This window comes from Anguilla anguilla, chromosome 3 (assembly GCF_013347855.1).
Source record: "Anguilla anguilla isolate fAngAng1 chromosome 3, fAngAng1.pri, whole genome shotgun sequence".
NCBI lineage: Eukaryota > Metazoa > Chordata > Actinopteri > Anguilliformes > Anguillidae > Anguilla > Anguilla anguilla.
The window spans coordinates 59,409,335-59,432,229 of record NC_049203.1 but is presented as its reverse complement, the minus strand read 5'-3'; the positions used below and the strand labels follow the sequence as shown (position 1 = coordinate 59,432,229).

Genomic DNA, 22,895 nt, shown 5'->3' with positions numbered 1-22,895 from the left:
TTCAAAAATAATTGACGGCTTTAGACAAAAGAAATAAGAGCTAATTAAACACAGAGAGACAAAGACAGAGAGAGAGCGAGAGAGGGAGAAAGAGCTCTCAGGCATTCACCTGAAACTCCTCGGCAATCTTGGGCCCCTCCAGGAAGAGCCGCGTGTTGAGACAGCCCACTGGCCCAAAGCTGGAGGTGAACTCCTTGAACTCCTGGAAGACTTTGGGATACATTGCTGCTGACATCATGTCTTCGGGTGTGATGTCATCACCGTGCGCCTCCCGCAACTGCTTCTCCAGGGCCTGGAAGTCCATTGGAGCCAAGGAGGCGCCGGGACGACCCTCCAGTCGCGGCAGAGACTTCAGCACCTGGCACACAGAAAGAGGCATTTCCTGATTTTTGGATTGTTGCTATCACTGGAATGATTGGTTAATGAAAGAGAGAGGGGGGGGGATTCATATGGATTCCAGGTAGCGCATGCGACTGTGCAGTGAGGCACCCCACGGCCTAGATCGAATCCTGTCAGTGACAGCGGCAACTATGGCTGGAAGTCCTGTGGGCCAATAATTCATCATAACGTTTCCCAGGAAAGGAGGGCGATAGTTGGCAGGATATTTCCCACCTCATTATGCAATAGTGACTGCAGTGATCAATCAGGCACCTGTGATCCCCCTGCACAGCTGCCCTCCAGCATAGTAATGTAGCTCAGGTGGCGGATTGCATTTCAAATTAAGAAAGATAAATAATGAATATAAAGTTGTTAAAAGTGACAGGGATCCATTGGACAGGCAAACATGTAAACAAAGATGTTCTATTACAATAAAGATGTACTCAGCTGGGTCTCTGCTCTGCTCTACCTGTACGCAGTGGCACAAATGAAACATTCACATGCTCAAAACAAAAATGTTCATAGTTCCAAACCAAATAACAAATCAGACAATTGCAGTTACAGAGCGTGATAAATAGACGGTTTGTCTGAGCCGTTTAAGGCACTATTATGCCAGAAGAGCAATTGATCTTATAATGAAAGGCCGGTGATTAATTGTCGCTGGCTTGGGAGCTGAGAAACAAAGCGATATTCCTACACAGCTCCAAGAAAACAAGACATGAATTATCTCCCGGGGCAAAGCTGAAAATAACAATGGCAATAAATTAATGAATAAATAAATTAATAAAAGTACAAGATTCCAGTTTAGAAAAATAAGAACAGAAACAGCCTTAAAGTTTATGTAAATGCATTAATTCTTCAGTGTTTCCATGTTCCAAAAAGCTACAGCCCCTTAATGCCAGCATGCTGCCTCGGACGTTTGATGATTCTGTGCTGTATTTTCAGACGGCGTGGAGAGGAAGGAGGCAAAAACCAAAGTTTAGGTTTTGAAAGAATATCCGAATTCTTTTCAAGTGACTGCACACAGAGTCGAGTTAAAAATAACCTCTGCTGTGCCGATTGTTCTGATTCCGGTACAGGAACCTCCTTGGCTTACCTGCTGGTAAAACACAGCAACCGTCAGCTTTTACTGTGCCAGCTTGAAGGAGAGAGCAGGACCCCACCACGCTTTTGTCCAGCTCTCCCCATGCCTAAACAGGCATGTCAAAAGTAACATTGTGAAATTATAATTATCATTACGTGGTGGATTATTACTAAACAATTTTCTTAGTTTCTTTTTTTTTTGTTCAATGCAAAATGCTGTCCAAACGCTGCAGCTGAAGCAAAGCGGCTTGGTAGGCTAACCTCCTGTGTTATTCAACCGTGTTTGCTTCCATATAGCCATTGGTTTGAATCCAGCCCTAGACGTTAGCTATGGTAACCGGCAGCATGTTACAAGTTAATTGCATTGTATGTCAGCTTGCTTTCATTTATTCATTGCCTCCATCCTGATTTCCTCTATTATTGCATACTTGCCACACTGAATGGTTTCAGAACTTTAGACAAAAGCACACTATGCCCCGATCAAATAAAATGCATACAAAAATTTTTTTTTCGGTTACTGAGTTTCCCTTTGTTGAATATTATGTGTTTTTCTCAAGATCTGAAACCATTCAGTGTGACATGTAGGATATGATATGTAGGAATCGAGAAAATCAGGAAAGGGGCAGATAGTTTTTCGTGGTAATGTACATTTGCCTTGTTAGAGCCATTCCCAGATAGCCCCTGCCGGTCAGCAGTTAGCACTTCAAATGGCCCACATAAGCCGCGTTTCCACCGCAGGAACTATACCCCGGAACTAGGAACCTTTTGAGGAACTCAGTGCGTTTCCACCGCAGGAACTAGGGTCTAATTTTAGTTCTGGGGGCTTTGTTTTACCCCCCAAAACGTTCCTGCTCGGGGGGTAGTACTTTCCGAAAGTACAGGAACCTTTTGGGTGGAGCTTGCAGCGCTGAACATTTCTGATTGGTCGAGTACTCGTAGCATTTGTGTTGTATTTATTTTCCGCCATTACCCGCCATGTTTGAAAATATGCAGCGGCAAACCAATTTATTTTCATAATAACTTCAAATCAAACTTGTATGTTATGCGGCGCAGTAGCCTACTTTTGGTTATAGCCTGTCAACGTCTTGGAATTATAACGTGTGCTCTTCTGTTCTTTTCTTGCTTTAGTATTCGTTTTATAAAATGCTAAGCATTCGTGCTGGGACAGCATATTACGTAGGCTACCAAAACATTCAAACGGATTAATTCGGTTTCTGAATATTTTCTTCCGGATTTTCTTTGTTAGCCCGTTGTAATTGACTCAAAACGTTTGATACAGTTATGTGAGGTATGCGGTAGTTCTGCATAATTAACATTGGTGATACAGTACAAGCAAACTGGAAATCACCTTCCGTACTTTTTATCCGGGTAAAATAACAGGTTAATTCTAGTAATCTTCCCTTTAGCTTTTTCAGACTGCCGTTATTTTACTCAATTTTACTGCCATTTTTCAATTCCACGAAAAGACCAGGAAGACTATGGACTCATTTATGGTGCATGGTTCGCATCTGGAGGGCACACTTCGCTGCTCGGCTAGCAGTAACTTCGAAGGAAAGCAAACGGTGGCTGTACCACTACTAATTTACATTTTCACGCAAGTCCGAGTTTTCGTTCTATTCTTGTCATTTTGCGATTAGCCTATATGGAATTGACGACGAGAAAGTAATAAAACAGCAAATTGTTTACAACGTGTGCATGTTTTCTGCTGTTAATGAATGTGTTTGAGAGGATATATGAAAATCAATAAATACAAAAGTAACCATATATAGTCATTGTTGGTAACCCGTTGTATATAAGTGGAATAAACCCCCCCGGGCTGTCCCGGTTATTAGAAAATAATGTAGGCTACTTCGGTGGTACTATAGGGTTACAGAAGAAATCATAGGACAGATGGACCGACGACAACGTCGCTTTTTCATACGTCAGTGGGCTAATTTGCCTAATCTTCGCGGTACTTTAGACCCCGGTGGAAACGCAGACAACCATTGGCTGAAGGAACCTTTTAGTTCCTGGTAAAGTAGTTCCTGGGACTGAAAGTTCCGGGTAATTTTGGTGGAAACGCGGCTATAGTGTCATGGAATGAGGGCAACGAACCCATCCAAATCTGGCCGCCAGAACGCAGCCACAACTCAGCTTTGATGCGACCGTGTCTCTGCCACGTTTGGCCCAGAATCCAAATGCTGCCATAAAAACCTTAAATGTGACTGGTTACAGCTGGGCCACTTTTGGCAGACAATACAATTTCCATTGCCATAACTCACCCTTCAGAGCCTAAACACCATATTTGGGCCTGGAATTGTCAGCTATCTGGGTTCACTTTGTGTGTTGGGAGTACGCAATTTACCACGGTTCCTTTGGATCATGTTGCATTTTATTGCTTTTCCTAAAAACATTTGTTAGTGCTGCCTATAGTACAAGACTTTTAAAAAAAATTTTTTTAGCAAGTTTCTGGTGTATACTACTGTTGTAAACATAAGCACATTTGTTCCACTTAATTGCTCCCAGAAAACTCTTGTACTGGTGTGTGTACTGGTGCGTACTGGAATATCACAGATTCTTTCACAATATAAAGGGAACCACCCAGGCTGTGAATGACTTGGCACACTAAGAGGCCACTGTGTTAGGGGATGCAACAATGAATGGCTGTAGTAGTGTTGAGCTTTAATGACCCTGTAATTGGCTTGGCTCCTTTCCTTTCCTAACACCTGTTTAAATATAAACAGTTTAAGCAGTTAAAATAGCTTAGTGGGGACGTCTGGATAAGCTTGATCCACCAAATATTCACCGCACAGATGTTTCTCTGGGTTAGTAAGAGCAGAATATTAGTACATTCGTGAAAGTATTGCGCTTGAAAGGATACGCAAAGCTAATTGGACTGGGCCTGACACCTGAAAGCCTGTAATAGAGGGATTTACAGACACTTATTCTTTGAGGGATAAAGTACACCAGGAAGCTGGAATGCTGTGAGTCACAGCGGATGCGGCTCCAAAAAAGTGACGTATTTTAAGTCGCTGTTCATTAATTTGGCGGCTTTTGAGACGATTTTCTGGCCTAAAGCACGAGATAAATCTCTCACCTCCATGGAGCGACTCCTCAGCTGCATTCACACAATATCCAATGGAACTACAGCTCCTAATCCAACATCTATTTATCGCATCAAGGCATGCTTTCAGGCATCACCAGCCGAGAAGTTTTACCCTCTTTTTTACATTCAAAACTAGAAGTGGATGAAGGCACTACTTGAGTCTGTCACCTTAATTACGCTGAGATTGTGTGTGAGTGTACAGCTGAATTGGTCTCCATATTTTGAATGTGCTTTTTTTGATTTGAGCAGAAAGCATGTCTCACCCCTGTGTTCAAAGCGGGGGACCAGGTTTTTAACAGGAAATTGAGTACCTGTGGTTAAGCACCCCCTATTTAAAGAGCCCCAGCCGGAAAGATTAAGGGAGTCTGACTGCAGAGAGGCCTGAAAGGTGCTCCAGGTTTGAATGGTGCTCTCCACTTGATTTATGATTTTGATTTTTTTTGTCATTTTGTGATGGCTTTAGGTATAGTACCACTGATTCCAAATTATGAACAATTATTGTCCATTTACGTGTACTGCACAATATATCTGTGTGTGTTTACAAGCTGAGTTGATTCATCCTGGGTTAGAAAATGTTTTTAAAAAAAAGACTCCCTAACGCTGCTATTATTTCGCTTTTAAAAAATCTATTTAGAAGGTCTGTTGTGTGCATACGCTCGTCGCTACACCCCGTCTGTTAATTTAATGCTGAGAGCCTGGAATAGCGAGCACTCTCCTCCGAAACGTGATGTCCAGCTGCTGTTACTGCTCACACGAGGCACTCTGTGAGCAAAATCAAAAATGTAAAAATCCGCTGCTCTCCAGCAGGACACAGATAGGCACTTTATTAATCAATTAAATGATAACGATAATAACCCGGGAGCGAGCGACACGTTTCGCCTGATGAAGGGAACGGCAGGAGCGCGCAGGATTTTTACATTTTTGATTCTGAACCCTTCTGCACTGGGGCTTGCACCCAGCTATTCTCTGCACAGGATAACTGATACACTACCTGTGCAGTTTGCGGAGGAAGACTGGGGTCGCTGGCGCGCAGTGTGATGTTATAACATCCTGCTGGCGGAAACGCCTCCCTTCCGTAGCTGATGTTATCCCCAGCGATGCTCCTGTGTGCAGGGTGGCCACCCACAGCCAGACATGGCACGGTCCCGACTTTATGCCAGACCGTGCAGCCCACCAGAGCAGCGCTAGCCAGCAGCCCCACTATTTCACCCTTTAAATCAGCAGTGGTGACAGTTCAGCCTCAGTCCTCAGCAGGGTTTATTTTATTTTTTTGCACTCCCTGACCGCACTCAGAACGAAGAGTAGTCACTCAGAACAGGAAATGACCAGGTGACTGCACGGGCCACGCCCCCTGAAGCAGTGGTTGGGCAGCCTTGCCCCGAAACGACTGACATTCTGATTAAAGTTCACCGCGCTGCAAGGGGCATTTCGAGTGCTTCTATAAAAGCAATCTTCTGCTGTCAGCGAGACGTTGCGAGCCAAGGTGGAACCTACGGCACACACTGCATCAGTGAACGAGGTAGTATGTGGAGTATGTGGATATTTGTAGCAAAGAATTTCCTTTCCATTTAAACAAAAAAAAAAAAAATACCAGACAGCCCAGAACCCAGCTATGCTATTTATTTCACCTCTTTGTAAGTCTTAGTGATGACAGCTCTTTCCTTACAGGACGGCTTTGCACTGCATCCGCGGAGCTGGCATTTGCTCCGGCGGCGCCCTGCTTAGCGGACACGGATAACCACGCGCTTTCAAGGCGAAGGTCAGGCTACCTGAGGAGAGCTGCGCCGCGACGCACAGCAACCTGATTGCCGGTGAAAGCCACTGTTTTCTTTATCCCGCTGTTCGAGCTCCGCGGAGACGCTTGCTGAAACTCTGCGCTGCCACCGATAAATATAAACCCGATTACTGCCGGGGAGAGGTTACTCGTTTCAGCATTTCTGAGATCCCCTCACTGCCTTTTGAGTGTGGTAAGGGGATTGCAAGCAGTAAGCGTTTTAATAGTGAGGATTTGGAAATATCATGGTACGTGAGCTTTCTGAGTGGGGAGTTCCCATTCAAACAACAGTTTGCACACAGCTACGGGTACCTGTATATCACGCCAGCTGGAATTTAGTGCTAGTGCACAAGAGGAATTACCTTCAATAAATATGCCAGTGTGGATACAGTAGGTACACTTTTGTGTTTATCTGCGGGAATCAATTTGAAATAACAACAGAGATCAACATTGCAGCAAATAACAAGCTGATACTGTACCCAGTTGTTTATGTGCTGTCAAAGGAAGTGCTGCAAAAGCCACTTAGCACAGACCCCGCTTTATCATGGCCCCCACATTGTGCACAATGAGCCCCATGTCCCCATAAGCTGGCACACTGCAGTAGCACAGAGACTGGGACATAAATGTCACTGCCAACAAATAGCATTTTCTTGGGCCAGAGTGCTGCTTATCCCAGGGAGAGAAGAAATGTTTTCAGAAAGAGAGCAGCCCTCCGGGTAGAAGGCAGCAGCTCCTATAACGTCAATAATCTCAATCTTGGGATTAATATCACACTTCATTACACTTTCATGTTTCTCTTAGCGACGGCCGTCTGGGTGTCCACAGGGAACTGCAGCCATCTTCTGTGGCTGTACTCACTGGAGAGGAAGTAGAATTCCCCATGCTACAGCAGTGCAAGGGATCATGCATGCTAAGTGAGTGATTAAGAAGAAATTAAGGCGCCATTGAACTCCACTCACTGAAGTTCATCAAATTTACTCCCAGATTTATATGGCGCAACGAGAAATCAAATAAAAACACCGACTAGGCCTTTAAATGAAAGTCACATCTGAAGATGGCGGCTTATGGTCAGGCATGCCCTTCCACTATCACTTCGATTCAAAGAATTGCACAGGTTCTTCTCCCGAAAAATAGCGAATGCGAAAAGGTTCAGGTTTGACACAACGCAAAACACAGTGCACCGGGAAAATTCAGCAGCTCTTCACATCTTGAGAGGCATTCCTCCGCATCAAACACACGCTCAAATCAAAACAATAACTGTGAAATTGAGGTCTGCTCTGAATCAGAAGCAACACAAATTATCCATTTGAAGTGTTTACCTAATGCAAAAAGCTGAAAATAGAGGCTTGAAAGCATTTAAATGCCACAAGTCATTTCTGACTGGCACACGGACACGTTCTGACATTTTTTTGTTCGGCATCGTGCGGTCTGTGGATTCAGCCAGCCAGCGCGATCTCGTCTACATCACAGGAGGACATTCTCCATATCCTCACAGAGACGCTTGCCTTCGGCATCCCCAGCGCGCGAAACGGAAAGTCCTCCACGGTCTTTAAAGGAAGGGCAAATTGGGGCAGACGGAGCGCCAACATCAAACTGCTCTGGGACAAGCTGAGGGGATATAAGTTGATATCAAAGCTCGCCAGCTTGTCTTTCAAGTGGCACGATATCAATTTATGATATATAATGGAGTGCGAGGGCCGAAGGGCCACTCGCTCGCTTGGATAATGTGAATTGGCCATACAAGTAAAAAATTTTCCGAGACGCACAATGACATCCCCTCCGTTGCGACAGCAGACGTTAGTAAATGCACAGAAGGAATGACGCACAGTCCACCCCTTTTTATAGGAATCCTGCCTCATCCACAGAAATGCCAAAAGGTCACCCCTTAATTCTTTAATACATTATGGATTCCGTCTGGGGGACGATTTAAAAAATGCAAACTGCCGCTGTGTGTGTGTGTGTGAAGTCTCCGGAATGGCGCGCGTATCCTGTAGCTTCAAGGTGACAACGGGATGCTAATGTGAATCCTGCATCAAACGCGGTCCTTTTCACGTGTTCTGGGGGGAAAGGAGAAAGGCCCAGCTGGGGAAGGCAGCGTTTTTTTGATGTCTCTCGCAGTCGTTTCTGTGTCAGAGATTAATGACGGAGAGAAGCCGTGGGACGCCACTGATCACGGCAGGACCCATACTGCGTCACAGCCAATAGGACTAAAGAGCGAGGGGGAGCCAGTGCGGCTGCCGGCGGGGCTGCCTTTCCCATGATCTTCTGAGGAAGCAGAGGAGCAGCACAGGGGGTGGGGGTGGGGGCTGCCTCTCTTACCTTGGAGACTTTAGGGCTGGGGAGAGATTGGGGGTGCGGTGTGGAGGTTCAGAAAGCGGGTGGGGCTTGTCTCTCTTGCCCTTGGAGCCTTTAGGTTGGGGAGAGATTTGGGGGTATGGTGTGGAGGTTCAGAAAGGAGGTGGGGGCTGTCTCTCTTACAGTACCTTGGAGCCTTTAGGGTGGGGGTGGGGAGAGATTTGGGGTGCTGTGTGGAGGTTCAGAAAGGGGGTGGGGGCTGTCTCTATTGCCTTTAGGGCTGGGAGAGATTGGGGAGTGGTGTGGGTCTCTCTTTCAGTACCTTGGACCTGAAGGGCTGGGAGAGATTGTGGGTGCGGTGAGGAGGTTCAGAAAGGGGGGGCTGTCTCTCTTGCCTCTGAGGGGGCGGTTCTCTTACCTTGGACCTGAAGGGCTCGGGGAAGCCTCCGTGGGGCATGCCGATGTGGCCCTGCAGGAACTCCACCACCGACAGGGGGAAGGACAGCTCGTCCGCCCGCTCCTCCACCTCCGCACGCGTCAGAGAGTTCTGCACCATGAACTGCGCCAGGTCACCCACTATCTTAGAGGACGGGGTCACCTGGGGCACAGAGAGGGAGGAAGAGAGAGAGAGGGAGAGAGAGAGCAAGAGAGAGGAGGAGGGAGGGAAGGAGAGAGAGAGAGAGAGGGGGAGAGGAAAGGGGAGGGAGGGAGGGAGGGAGAAATAGGGAGCGAGGGAGAAAAAGGGAGGGAGATAGAGGGAGAGGAAGAGGGAGAGAGTGAGAGCGAGGGAGGGAAGGAGGGAGAAAGGAGGATTGGAAGGATTGAGGAGGGAAGGTCAAAAGGAGGTGAGGGAGGAGGAAAAGTAGGGGGGGCAAAAGGTAGAGACAGTGGTTTCATTTAAGCACATATTTCGCCGAGACCAAATAGCTTCCACTTTATTAATCAATACAAATCTCTGCGATGTAATCATATGATCAAAAATGCTGCATTCTGTACACTGGCTCAAAGAAATGGTAAATGCTGTTAAGAGACTTGAGGCTTAGAGTGAGAGAAAGGGAGGGGAATGGGTGAGAGAGAGAAAGAGAGAGAGAGAGGCAGAGAGCGGTGCCAGTAATGTCTTCTTTTCAAGGGGCATGTATACTTTTTCATCATTGCTGAACATATTTTTTTTTTTCTGTATACATTCTTTGGCAGTACGACTGTATATATACTGCTGGGTAGCTGTGACTGGGGAGATCGCTGCTGTGGCGGTATTGTAGCTATTTCGGTATGAACGTTCACTGGCCTGACGAGATACGTTTGTTCTGTCAAAGTGCAGCAAATAATTTAAAGCAATACAGAGCGGAAAACACAGAAAGTAATGGATGGACAGAAAATGTTTGCGGCCACGGCAATTCTGGAGCCCCTGGGACCTCTAAAGAAAGGGTGGTGGGGGGGGGGGGAGGGGGGCTTTAAAACAAACAGCTCACAATATTGCACTGGAAGCGAGGCGAAGAGAACGAAAGAGAATGAGGCCGACACACTTTTGTTGTATTGGAGAGATTTAGTGCAGTGGGGGGAAGACGGTAATGAGCCGACGCGGGCGTGTGCGCATTGAGTGAGGACTGCTTGACTGATTCGCCCGCACCTCGGCTATTGACAGCGTTAACCATGAAGGAAACGACGCACGGGAAGAAACAGGGAAGAGAAATTTAAATTGATCGTTGATCGTTTAATTCAGCCGGGCGAACTGAGGCAGCAAGGCAGAACCAAATGCTGGCAGGTGCCATTGATTGCAGAGATCAGAACACTGGCGCTGAGAATGGAACAGATAAGCTTTGCTTAAATCACAGCGCTGATCTGTCTTTTGGGCCCGTGCGGGAGGGATAGGATTAGCAATTTAAGTTTGGAAAGTTATTTTTATTTCTTTTTCTTTCTTTTTTTTTTTTTAAGGGAATGATTTTGAGGAGCACAGACTGACAGCTGAGCGCAGAGACGTGAGGGGCGATAAAAAAGAAGGGAGACAGACGGAGGGGAGGGGAGGGGAAACGGCTGAGGAGGATTGCGCGTATGAAAGAACGCGAGTACACAGCGAGATGCGTGCGGCGCGCTGTTTCTTCAGCTGTTTTGAGCTGTCTGGAATCGTAGAAACAGGATGATCAACATCAGGGCCTACAGGCAACCCTGTGAAATCACTCCACAGACACTCCCAGACTAGCCCCGCACCAGATCTTCATCCTAGCGGTAGCTATATCCACAGAATTCACAAACAGCACAGAACCGCTGCTGCTGTTCACAAAGGACTTGCACAAGCGCAGATGTTTGGACAAGTGCAGATGCGCAGGTAAACCATGTCCGAGCAGATGCACGCATAAAATGTTTTTTTTTATTTTTGTTTTTTAAATAAATTGGTCACCCGATGCAGGGCTTTGTATATCCAAACCCCGCCTAATCTGGAATGTCTAATTATCTGCATCCACATCCGCATTCATGCCCAAACCCCACTGGCCAACTCGGGCGAGTATAAACATCTGTGGTTTTATTCAAAAATATATGACATCACTACTAGTTCTTTACACGCTACAGACTACAGCCAAGCTCCTGTAGAGTGGACTCAGGGCATGGGGGTCACTATAGAACGATGAAACACAGACCCAAAACCTACCGAACCTCTCGTACGTTGCCCCGTGCAGCAACTGGCCTGAGTGACACTGTCCGGATTGCATTTGAGGTCGGGGGGGTTCATCCAAGCACCATGACACTGTTTTGACAGGTAAGAGCGCAGCCGACTGATCTACGGAAGCGCAGACGAGCCGCCTCACCTTGATGAGGTCTCCCAGCAGCTTGTTGGCCTCGGCGTAGGCCTTCTTCACCGCCTTGAACTTGTTCCCCAGGCCCATGCTGTGCGCCTGGAAGTGCAGGTTGGTGTACTGGCCGCCGGGGATCTCGTTCTCGTACACGTCGGAGTTGCCGGACTTCATGGTGGCCGTGCAGTCGAAGGGCGCGTACAGCCCGCGCGCCACCTCCCAGTACTCGCTGTAGTCAAACACCTTCTCCAGAGCGATGCCTGGGGCGAGAGAGGGGCGAGAGAAATGAGAGAGAGAGAGAGGGAGAGAGCAGGGAGGGGAAAAAAGAGAGAAATAGAGAGAGAGAGATTTGAAAAAAGAGAGATAGAGAGCAGGGAGGGGAAGAGAGAAAAATAGAGAGAGAGACGTGAAAAAAGAGAGATAGAGAGCAGGGAGGAAGAGGGAGAGAGCAGGGAGGAAGAGAGAGATGTGAAAAAAGAGATATAGAGAGCAGAGAGGGAGACAGAGAGGGGGGCAGGGAGAGGGAGAGGTGTGAAGAAGAGGGACAGTGAGCAGGGAGGGAGAGAAAGAGAGAGAGGGAGTGGGCATTGAGAGAGAGATGTGAAAAAAGAGATATAGACAGCAGAGAGGGGGAGCAGGGAGGGAGAGTAACAGGGCACGGGGAAGCAGAGGAACAGACATGAGATAAAGAATAAGGGTGAGGCACTGGGGACAGAGATGGAGATCGACTGATAATGGTAAATAAAAAAAGTCTCATCTGCCGTGCAAACCAATTTTTCAATATTTTATCTCACTCTGCAAATGGCTGTCCAAAAACCAATTGAGCCAGTGCTGGCTCTGGCTGGCGACACTGCAGGGCAATGCACAATTGGCTCTAGCATCGCCCAGGGATGGGAAGGTGTCAGTTGACTGGAATTACAGCTCTCCTTGCTCATTAGCAATCCCCACTGGTCAATTGAGCACTGGCAAGTCTGCCTATTGAGCTGCACATGAAGTGTCTTCCTTCAACTCATGTCTGTGCGAGCTGCAAACTGCAGTGTGATAAGATGTGGCTGCTAACATCACACTGCAGGTATGTGTGTGTGTGTATATATATATATATATATACACACACACACACACACACACACACTATATGACCAAAAGTATCAGGACCCCCCTTGGTCTAGGGCTGTTTTTCACGGTTTGGGCTAGGCCCCTTAGTTTCAGTGAATGCTACAGCATTCAATCACAACAGTTTTGGGAAGGCCCCTTCCTGTTTCAGCATGAAAATGCCCCCGGGCACACAGCAATGTCCATATAATCCATATAAAAATGGTTCTGTCACGAATGGTGTGGAAGAACTTGACTGGCCTGCACAGAGCTCTGATCGCAGCCCCATCTCAACACCTTTGGGATCAATTGGAAAGTAAAATGCAAACCAGGCCTAATCGCCTAATCAGTGCTCAGCCTCACTAATGCTCTTCTGGCTGAACAGAAGCAAATCCCTGCAGCAAATTCTCCAACGTCTAGTTTAAAGCCATCCCAGAAGAGTGGAGACTGTTGCAGTAGTAATGGGTGGACCAACTCCATATTAATGCCCATAATTTTGGATGAGATGTTCGATGTCAGGTGTCCATATACTTTTGGCCATGTAGTGTATTACACATACATACACACACTATTCATACATACATTAAACGTCATTGAGCATTCCAAACTGGGGAGAAAACAGAGAAAAGCAATAAAAAACAAAACTAGAAAAAAACTTTCTCTTATAATCTTATTGAACACTCTCTCACTACCGATATTGCAGCCACCTATCAGGCAGCTAAAGGGACCACTTCACTATATCTTCAAAAAAATCATCAGACCGTGCGTCAGACCTCTCTATTCTGCCTGCCGCCCCCCCACCCCATGCCTACATTTCAGGGCACGCCTCCCCCCCACCCCATTAGAGCCCCCCACCCCACCCCATGCCAGAATTTCAGGGCATGCCCCCCCCCACTGCATTAGAGCCCCCCACCCGACCCCATGCCAGCATTTCAGGGCATATCGCCTGTCTGTTCTGGCCCTCCAGTGGAGGAACGAGCTTCCCATGGTGCCATTTTGGCAGATACCCTATCCATCTTCTTCTGGAGACAGAAAACCCTCCTCTTCAGACTGCACCTTGGGTCCCTTAACTCTTAACTATTCTCCTTCTTTCATGAATGTCCTTTTGTAGTAGAAATGTACAGTACAGCTAGGTAAGGATAGATTTAGCTCTGTAGGTAATGGTAATTACTTCTCGTTCTTGATACAAATTGCCGGTTGGCTTGACTAAATTTAGACACATTCATTATAAATGGGTCTTTGGTGCCTTCACTTTTGTATTCCTGAGAGTAACACTGATGATTTCCACTTTCGTAAGTCGCTCTGGAGAAGAATGTCTGCTAAATGAAATTAATATAATAGTATGAATGAAATGCAGTGCAACATTTCGCAGTATCCATGACCAACGCCGCACCATAACCATATGGTCGCAATAACCAGGGGGACGCAGATCTCAGCAATCACATAGACACCCCCCCCAAGACACAAAGCTGTCAGCCCCATCCAGGCGTCGGCCAATCAATCGAAGGGTTTGTTTGTTGTCGACGTGGCGCTGTCGAACTCGATTTCATTTCTCCCCGCCGCTAATCGTCCGAGGCTTCGATCGGCCTCGCTCCCCTCGCTGCGGCAGACAGACGACGCGGCGAACGCGCCGCGACGCGTCGGCCCCCATCAACCGCGGCGCCTGACGCGCGGCTGCTGCGGAGCTGGAACCGTGGCAACGTCGCCCATTAACCACCCGTACATGAGCTGTCAGTCCGTGTCACCCAGCACCAAACGCAAACGAGATTAATATCGCGCTCATGGTCACTGCAGTCGCAATGCTCGCCTGCAATATTTATTAGTGGGGAGAGCCTGAGGACGGGGAGCTGAGCAGTGTGTGTGCCTGTGTGTGAGTGTATGTGTGTGTAGGTGTGAGCCTGTGTGCACATGCATATATATGTGTGTGTGTATGTATGTGGTGTGTGTGTGTGCGTGTAAGTGTGGGAGAGTGGTGTCACATGAAATTGAGAAAGGCAAGAAGAGACCCAATCCAATCCTCGACCCCACTCAGTGATACCATAGTATCACCTGCCCCGTGCGATTGGATGTTTGGCGCTGAGACAGAACCGGGTATCCTCCTACAAGTGAGTGCATTAGCAGTTCTGTCAGGCTTTAGAATGTGTGACTGATAGGTGGGTCAATGCATAAAATGGACGCCTTTACTGTGTCTGTCACGTCTTTATACAAAGAAGCAGCTCATAACGGCCCGGGCGCGCTAAAGCCACCCCCCCTCCTGCACACCAAAGGCGGCCCCGTACAAGAGCAAGAAAGCAGAGGAAGGAGGCGAATCAAAGAACTGGAGTGGAAGGGGGGGGGGCGGGGGGGAAGCTTTTATAGGTGGGAAGGAAAGGTGTAAGCAGTTCAAAGCTGCGGAGAGATACCAGCTGGTGACTGATCGCGGTGCAGCCAGACGACGGGGGAAATGGGAATACAGGCGAGGCGTGTGAGCGCCACTGACAGACAGAGGTGGGAAGAAAAGCCATGTGAGACAAGGGAGTGAGACTGAGAAGAAGCTAGCCGCGTCTCCTGTTTCAACGACCAACAGACCGTCAATGAGAAACGGAAAGAAAAAAAAGACACCCGACAATAAACAAATAACAAATACAGTATGGACCACATTAATGAGAAGCAATGTTGTCAAGTGAGAGAGCTGCGGCTGCCACATCTGTTTGCTTGGATAAGCTGACAGCTTCCAGACAATTCAATTAACCAGGCAACACTGCACTCTCTCGCGGAGGGAGGGGTGGGGAGGGGGGGTGGGGAGTCCTCAGGAAGCGAACAAACAAAAGGAACGAAGCCAGCTCACCCTCACGTGAAGCCAGCCCCCGCCTGTCCCTGCGCGGAGCGGGGGGGGGGGGGGGGGGGCGAGGAACGGCTCCGATTTCTCCCGCTCCAGCCCCGCACGCGGGCGCGCTGGCGCGCTGGCATGCACGGCGGCCACGGAAGGCCCGGCTTCCTCGTGCCCGTCCCCGCTCCGCGTTAATCTACAGGCTGAGTCGGCGCCTGACAAACGATCCGGAGATGGGCCTGATAAAAAGAGCAAAGCTAGGGGAACGCTGCACAGACCCGACGCGTCGCCGAGCGTGCGCTCATCTGCACGCTGCAGCTCAGAGCGCGCCCGAGCAGCGACCGCACTCGCAGGGAGACGCGGCCTGGGAGGCACGCGTTGCGCCGACGTTACGCTAACGTTGCGGAAAGGCTGGCGGGCCGCGATTAAACGTGGACCATGGAATGACGGTAATCCTGACTGACGGGCAAAAATGCCCCTTCCCTTCACAGTTCCCATCGCTCCCATAACCGCTCATCTCCTGGGCTTTTTCACAGCCCATTTCCGTGCGTCTGATTGGAGTGTCCTCACTTCAACTCCCTGAACAAGCTCCCAACAGTGCAACAGCCTTGCATACCAACCAAGAACTCAACCAAGAACACACAGACAGGAAATAGGAAGTTAGTCAAAACTAAATAAAAATAAACGGCTGAACAAGATAAATGACGGTTGAACATTGATTGGTTGTCCGGAATGACAGTGTTCAGTAAACTTCCATACTCGTTCTTAAATTTGCAGCTGTGGAGATGCATGCCAGCATATGCAAATATGCGCGCTCATAGCCAAGGTAGTAATAGTACCTCACCTGGATATAACGAGCATTCGCTCCGAAGCAATTACAGTAATTTACATCACATTAAAAATCTTGCCACTGTTAAACTTGACATATATACATTCATTAAACCGTACGAGCTCTCAAATTCTTAAATTCACGACCAGGAAGCTACATTTGTCGAATCCCATCCAACCTCCTCCAACACAGGAGGAATATTCCATTTGAACAATTCAAACCCCATCCGTTTCCATTCGAAACGTTCTTTGATAAACAGCGTTTCGGAGATGCGCTGTCGAGTCAGCTGCGAGACAGCTGAGCAGAAACCCCCTCGGTGGGGGAAAAAAAACAAACTCCGCCAGCACCGATACGACGGTTTGAGCTAAACGGTCTCGGTTTCCTCCGCATTCATTTGGCGGAGCACTTCAAAGGGAGGCGCGTTCCCTAATCCGCCGTTATGCGCAGCACTGGAAACACTCCCGCTGAAGTGATCAGCACTTTTACCTTAGCCGTGAAGCGCGAGCGAACATCTGCACATCCGCAGAGTTTCTTAACCAATCTGCCTGGAGGACCTGAAATAATCCTTTTTTTTTTCCCTTCTCTCAAAGTGGCGCTTGATTGCTTATGAAAAAGGTTTGGCTTAGAACTGAAGTTCTGTCAGAAGTACTGACCCAAGTTAATGGCAATAAACCCTCATAACGGATAATAAAAATATTTCAACGGAATAAAAATATTTCTGTATTCAGTTGTGAAAAAATCTTTCTACAGGGCGCTGTGGCAGGGATAGAGGGAAGTGCTGCGTATTGATTGGTGAATGTAAGAAGGGGCGGGGTCCTTACCCGTGTTTAGCTTGGTGCCCTTGGCGCAGGCCACGATGGCGCCCATGCTGGGCTGAGACGTCATGCCCGCCATGGAGTCCACGGCCACGTCCACCACGTCCGCCCCCGCGTTGGCGCACGCCAGCATGGCTGCCACGCCCGCGCCCGCTGTGTCGTGGGTGTGCACGTGGATGGGCACCTCCGGAAAGCGGTCCCTCAGTGCACCAATCAGCTGCCGGCTTGCCTCCGGCTTCAGGAGCCCTGCCATATCCTACAAAGGGGAGGGAGGGAGGGAGGGAGGGAGGGAGAGAGTGAGATTGGTAGGGTTCAGAAGGATGTGAGGGATGAGGGATAGAAGGCGGGAGGAAAGGTAGAAAGAAAGGAAGAGGTAGAAACGAAGAATGTGGTGAGATAGTGACATAAGAATTCTTTCTATCTTTTTACAGAGATTACCCTCAAGCATGCTGCTCCCATATGCCATCTCTCCATTCAGCTAATCCTCCTCTTTATACCTTTAATCCAGTTCTCATCTTTCCAGGCCTGAGCACACACAACAGGCATCTGCTCTGCCCTGCCCTGCCCTGCCCTGCCCTGCCCTGCCTCCCTGCCTGCCTGTCAATTTGTCTACCAGTCTGTCTGTCTGCCTGCCTGCCTGCCTGCCTGCCTGCCTGTCTGTCTGTCTGTCTGCCTGCCTGCCTGCCTGCCTGCCCATCTATCTGCCTGCCTGCCTGTCTGTCTGTCTGTCTGCCTGCCTGCCTGCCTGCCTGCCTGCCTGCCTGTCTGTCTGCCTGCTTGCCTGCCTGTCTGTCTGTCTACCTGCCTGCCTGCCTGCCTGTCTGTCTGTCTGTCTGTCTGTCTGTCTGTCTGTCTGCCTGCCTGCCTGCCTGCCTGCCTGCCTGCCTGCCTGCCTGCCCATCTATCTGCCTGCCTGCCTGCCTGTCTGTCTGTCTGTCTGCCTGCCTGTCTGTCTGTCTGCCAGTCTGTCTGTCTGTCACTCTGTCAGTCTGTCTATCTGTCTGCCTGTCTGCCTGCCTGCCTGCCTGTCTGTCTGTCCGTCCGTCTGTCCGTCCGTCCATCCCCTCCCCTGAGGGGAACTTCTGCACACCTTAATGGCCAGGATGTGTGTGCCGGCCTTCACCAGCTCGTCGGCCAGTTTCAGGTAGTAGTCCAGCGAGTATTTCTGCCGCATGGGATCCGACACGTCGCCGGTGTAGGAAATGGCAGCCTCGACCACGCCCCCCGCCGTGCCAGCTGCCTCCATGCCCAGGAGCATGTTGGGAAGGTAGTTAAGCGAGTCAAAGACCCGGAAGATGTCCATGCCATTCTCCTTGGCAACCTCGCAGAACCTGGAGAGGGGGAGGAACGGAGGGGATGTGGGAGTGAGAGGAAGACAGGAGGAGCATATCGAAAATGTTCAGCACAGTCCGCTTAAGCAATTTGGCCAGTTTGCAGCCGCAGCCCCCGAAGCACACCGGCCGGTCCGAGCGGGGTTTCGAAGCGCGCTTTCGCTAACCTGAAGACCACGTTGTCGGGGTAGTTGGTGTAGCCCACCGCGTTGGCGCCCCGCAGAAGCATCTGGAAGGGCACGTTGGGCAGCAGCTTCCGCAGCTCCTGCAGCCGGCGCCACGGGCACTCCCACAGGAAGCGCATGGCCACGTCGAACGTGGCGCCTGCGGGCGGCGAGAGGAGGAGGAGGAGAGCCTCTCTGTCACGCGGGCGCTTTGAGAATCTGGGAAGCTTAAACCGTTTCTCTTTCGCTTTTTAAACACAGCGTTCCAGACGGAACGCCGAGGTGAAACGAACCTTCGCTTCGCTGCCGCTCCAGCAGAGCCGGGGGTGGCGGCTCAAACACATCACTCAGAGGACAGAGGGGTACACCGTTACATTTCCAAAAGGAACTGAAACTGTTTGCCGAAATCTTTCCCTCCATATATAGCCCCCTTACATAAATCATACGGGTGGAGCACTTCCTCACACGCCGTGTTTGACAAGCGTGCACTTTCCCTCCACCGGGGCCTGTTCAGGTGAGTATGAGGTGCGGTAATGTTCTTGTATTGCTAGCTCCTCTTTACTGAGCAGAAACAAGTATCAGAAACTCACTCAGGCTAGTGGAGGATTCTCACATTATAGCGTCAGTGCCTTTCACACCCCTAAAAAAGCACCTGCTACAGCACCTGCTACATTTACACATTCAAAAGATGTCACAGAGATGGCATAGTAAAAGAAAGGAGGTCTCACCTCAAATGAATGCTCACAAGTTTACACGACCCCAACACCCCACCCACAACACCGTTTAGCCAGGACTATACTGGCCATATACTGGCAATGTGCCTCATTGTTTTATTATAGTTGGGTTGCTGTGATTTTCAACATGTAGAAGCTTACATTTGCATATTTTAGAGACAAAAATTTTTTTTTAAACTTCTTTTTTTTCCCTCAGACATTTTCAGGCAACCCCCATCCTCAAATCAGGTGACCCCACAAATGCGGTCGCAACCCACAGTTTGGGATAAATCCTCCTCGGTTCTGGTGTCTGCAGCGTTCACTGCATTATAATAGAGTGCTGGTGCGTAGAGAGGACTCACCCCCCCAGTTCTCCAAGCTGAAGAGGTTGTTGAAGTTGTGGGCCACGAAGGGGGCGATCTGCTTGAGGTCGTGGGTGCGGACGCGAGTGGCCAGCAGCGACTGGTGGGCGTCGCGAAACGTGGTGTCCATGAGGAGGAGGCCCTGGTGGGCGCGCACCGCCCGCGCAAACCCCTCCGGGCCGTCCCGCAGCAACACGTCCCGGAAACCCGCGGGGGGGTCCCCTAAACCACAGCGCACCTTTCAGACAGACAAACCCACCCCAGGCTGCTCCGCGCCACACCGTCAAAACCCAAAAAATAAGACTATCTTAAGTATTCTAGTCTTATATTACGTTTAAAATCTCATTTCTATTCTGTTTTTGATAAAAAAAGACAAAAACATTGCCAATGAGGTGACAGTGTTACTCATTTCAGGATTTCCCGAGAGGAAAAGGCAATTTCACTTTTCAAGCAAAAACTAAAAACTTGCTATTATTTTCTATTTGGAAGAAAACAATAAGAAAAAGTCTCCGTACAAGACTACAGCACTTGTTAAAACAGACTTTTTTTTCAGGACATGAAAAACAAAACCCATCTGCAATGGTAACACAAACAGATGTGAACCCACAAGCAGCCCGCAACTATCAGACTGCAGCACACACCCTCGACAACACACAGAAAGAACAACAAATGGCACAACAAAACAGCAAGAAAGAAAGCAATCCCACAAAGATAAGAGCTCCCAAATGCAATTTATTGGCTATGCCCAGAGCAGAGAAGGTCCTGACCAGGTCACCTGACAAAGACCAGCCAGGCCAAAACCACGCGTGGTGTCGGCAAATAAATTGCACTCGGGAGCATTTAACTGTGGTTGTGATGGTTCTTCTTCTATGATTTACTGCTGGCTCAGAACCAGCAGATGTGTGTATTTCATTCTCTGATACTATATAACAACACATCTAATACAGCGAGACACTATATTCTAGAGTTTACAGTTTAATACATTTTTAGGCGTTTATGTGTCAGTCTGATTTGTAACGCGCGGCGATCGAAGCAACGCAGGCGCATGCAGGGTTCCAGCTGTACCTGCCACCACTGACCCAGATGTGTGCACACGCCCCGAACCACACCACCGAATCAACAAAACCCACGGAAAAAAACGATGAAATCAACACACCGTACACAGCGCGCGCGCACACGCACACACACACACACACCTAAATCCCTGTAATGAGATTTCAAATGTGGTTATATCCTTTTTCATTTGAGGGAGGGATTGAGAGGAGGAGGAGGAGATTAGGGTTGCATTATCACACACTCCTCCGCCAGGCGGCTGGGGGGAGGGATACACAGGGGGGGGGGGCCTTTCGGTTAAAGCCGATGACGGGAATTTGACACTGGCTGGGTGGGAGGCACCTGACCCCTCCTCCCTGACAGCGCCACACACATGTACACGCAAACACGCACACGCAAACACGCACGCGCGTCACATACACAAACGTAGATATATCGCCTATTTCGCAGCTGATCCAACTTACTTACATTAGCAGCAGCCCTTTTGGTTGCGAGCTCAATGCAGCTATGTGGCACGGTACGATTGCACAGCTCTGTTGAATTGTGTGTCGAGGTGTAATTTCGTAGTAGGGGATCCTTACCCAAAGGGACTGTGGGTACTACAGGGTCGACAGAAGACGGCTTGGCTTTGACTGGTATTGGAGTGATGGGGCCATTCACCATTACATGACCTGAATGAGAAAGAGGGACATACATTAACACACACGCACACAAACACACACACACACACACACACATGCACATGCACACATGCACACACATCAACAGCACAGCAGATGTACAGTCGTAATAGGTTTAGCTTTTGGTGTGGAAATGGAAAGTCAGCTGTAAATGCAATATGCTTCACACAGACCCAGGTAGTGTAGGAGTTTCTGGGCCCGGTTCTGAACACGCTTGAGATTGAAGAGGTCTGGGTTCTCGTCGATAAACTGGGTGTCCACGGTGCTGTGCAGGAACTGGTCATTGTTCAGTACGTTCTGCAGGAAGGGGATGTTCGTCTGTACAGAGGGAGAGAGACAGAGAGGGGAGAAAATGGGTCATTGCATAACATGTGTTCCCTGGGCTCATGCAGTACACATGTATGCGTGCGCGCACACACACACACACACACAGACACACACACACACACACACGCATACAAGCCCACAAACACAGACAAGCACATTAAATGTGCGCATAAATACATACAGTCTGCATGCTCTCACACACGCATGCGCACTCACACATATACACACACACACACACACACACCCACGCACGCACACACTCAGAGATTATAAGACTCCTGCTAATTCCACATTCAATTTAGTCATTACCTGAAAATACTCAACTGAGCACTGCCGAAAGTATAGAAATGAACGTAAGAGAATTCCTCTCGGAGCCTGTAAATATAGCACAGCATTGCGTATTCTATATCATGCAGAGAACGCACAAGGCCTAAACATTAACGCAGCGTGGACATGCTGGGCGGGATGACAGGATTCCTGTGGATCTCCCGCGGCTCGGAGGATAAAACTCCTGGGACAGGCGAGATCAGGATTTATGCCTTACCCTCATTAGCGAAGCCACTGCAGCTGTTTTCTTTTTATAAACGAGGCTGAGAGGGCACAAATACACAGCGGTAACCGCTTGACCTAATACAGAGACGCTGTATCTGATGCCATTCAGAACAATCATGTGATTCAGACCAATCAGCAATCATATTTTTCAGACCTTTGCTGTGTTTATTAAAAAAAAAAAACAATCTAGTGACAACCAAGTTCAGATGTGAAAACAGGTTGTTGACTGTAAAATCTAGACCTTAATTTGCAGTCTTTCCCAACTTGGTTCAGTTTCAATCGGAAATGAATTCTTGCTCTAGGAACAGGCTCTAGGAATAGAAACGCATTGAAGAGGAAGAAGTGCAAAGAAACGCAACTTCAATCAGCATCCGTCAGCCAAAGTTAAGAAAGCTGTCAGTCAACTCCATTGAGATGAGCCTGGAACAAACGACGACTAGAAAGCTTCCTAACAAGGTAACACCTAGGTAACGCAGCCTATATGAGCAATTCAGCTCAATCGAAATGTGCATATCAGACATGCAAAGTTACTTTCCAGATCTTGAATGTGATATAAAATGAATAATGCCTGCTAAATTTCTGCCACAAGGAACAGCTAACTAAGTGCAAGCTACAATGACTCATTTTCTATTCAACATGTGCACCAGGAGAATGTTTCATGCATTTATATTCATATTCATGAATTTCAAAGGGCAGAATAAAAAAAACTAATGTAGTTACAGAACAGGACCAGACAGAAAATTCCCAGGATGCTTTGGGGGCAGGAT

At 48.6% G+C, this 22,895-nt stretch overlaps 1 protein-coding gene across 3 annotated transcripts in view; it reads right to left on the bottom strand.

Annotated features, from left to right (window-relative positions):
* LOC118224356 (pyruvate carboxylase, mitochondrial) overlaps nucleotides 1-22,895 on the bottom strand; it is a 128,639-nt gene that overhangs the window by 4,639 nt on the left and 101,105 nt on the right. For all 3 annotated transcript variants that reach the window (XM_035411814.1, XM_035411815.1, XM_035411816.1), the window contains 9 exons: nucleotides 21,423-21,567; nucleotides 21,151-21,240; nucleotides 19,517-19,738; nucleotides 18,445-18,601; nucleotides 18,037-18,277; nucleotides 16,953-17,202; nucleotides 11,417-11,661; nucleotides 9,034-9,213; nucleotides 110-358 (listed from right to left, as the gene is read on the bottom strand). In XM_035411814.1, coding sequence (XP_035267705.1) covers nucleotides 110-358; nucleotides 9,034-9,213; nucleotides 11,417-11,661; nucleotides 16,953-17,202; nucleotides 18,037-18,277; nucleotides 18,445-18,601; nucleotides 19,517-19,738; nucleotides 21,151-21,240; nucleotides 21,423-21,567 — 1,779 coding nt within the window. The remainder of the gene's footprint in view (nucleotides 1-109; nucleotides 359-9,033; nucleotides 9,214-11,416; nucleotides 11,662-16,952; nucleotides 17,203-18,036; nucleotides 18,278-18,444; nucleotides 18,602-19,516; nucleotides 19,739-21,150; nucleotides 21,241-21,422; nucleotides 21,568-22,895) is intronic.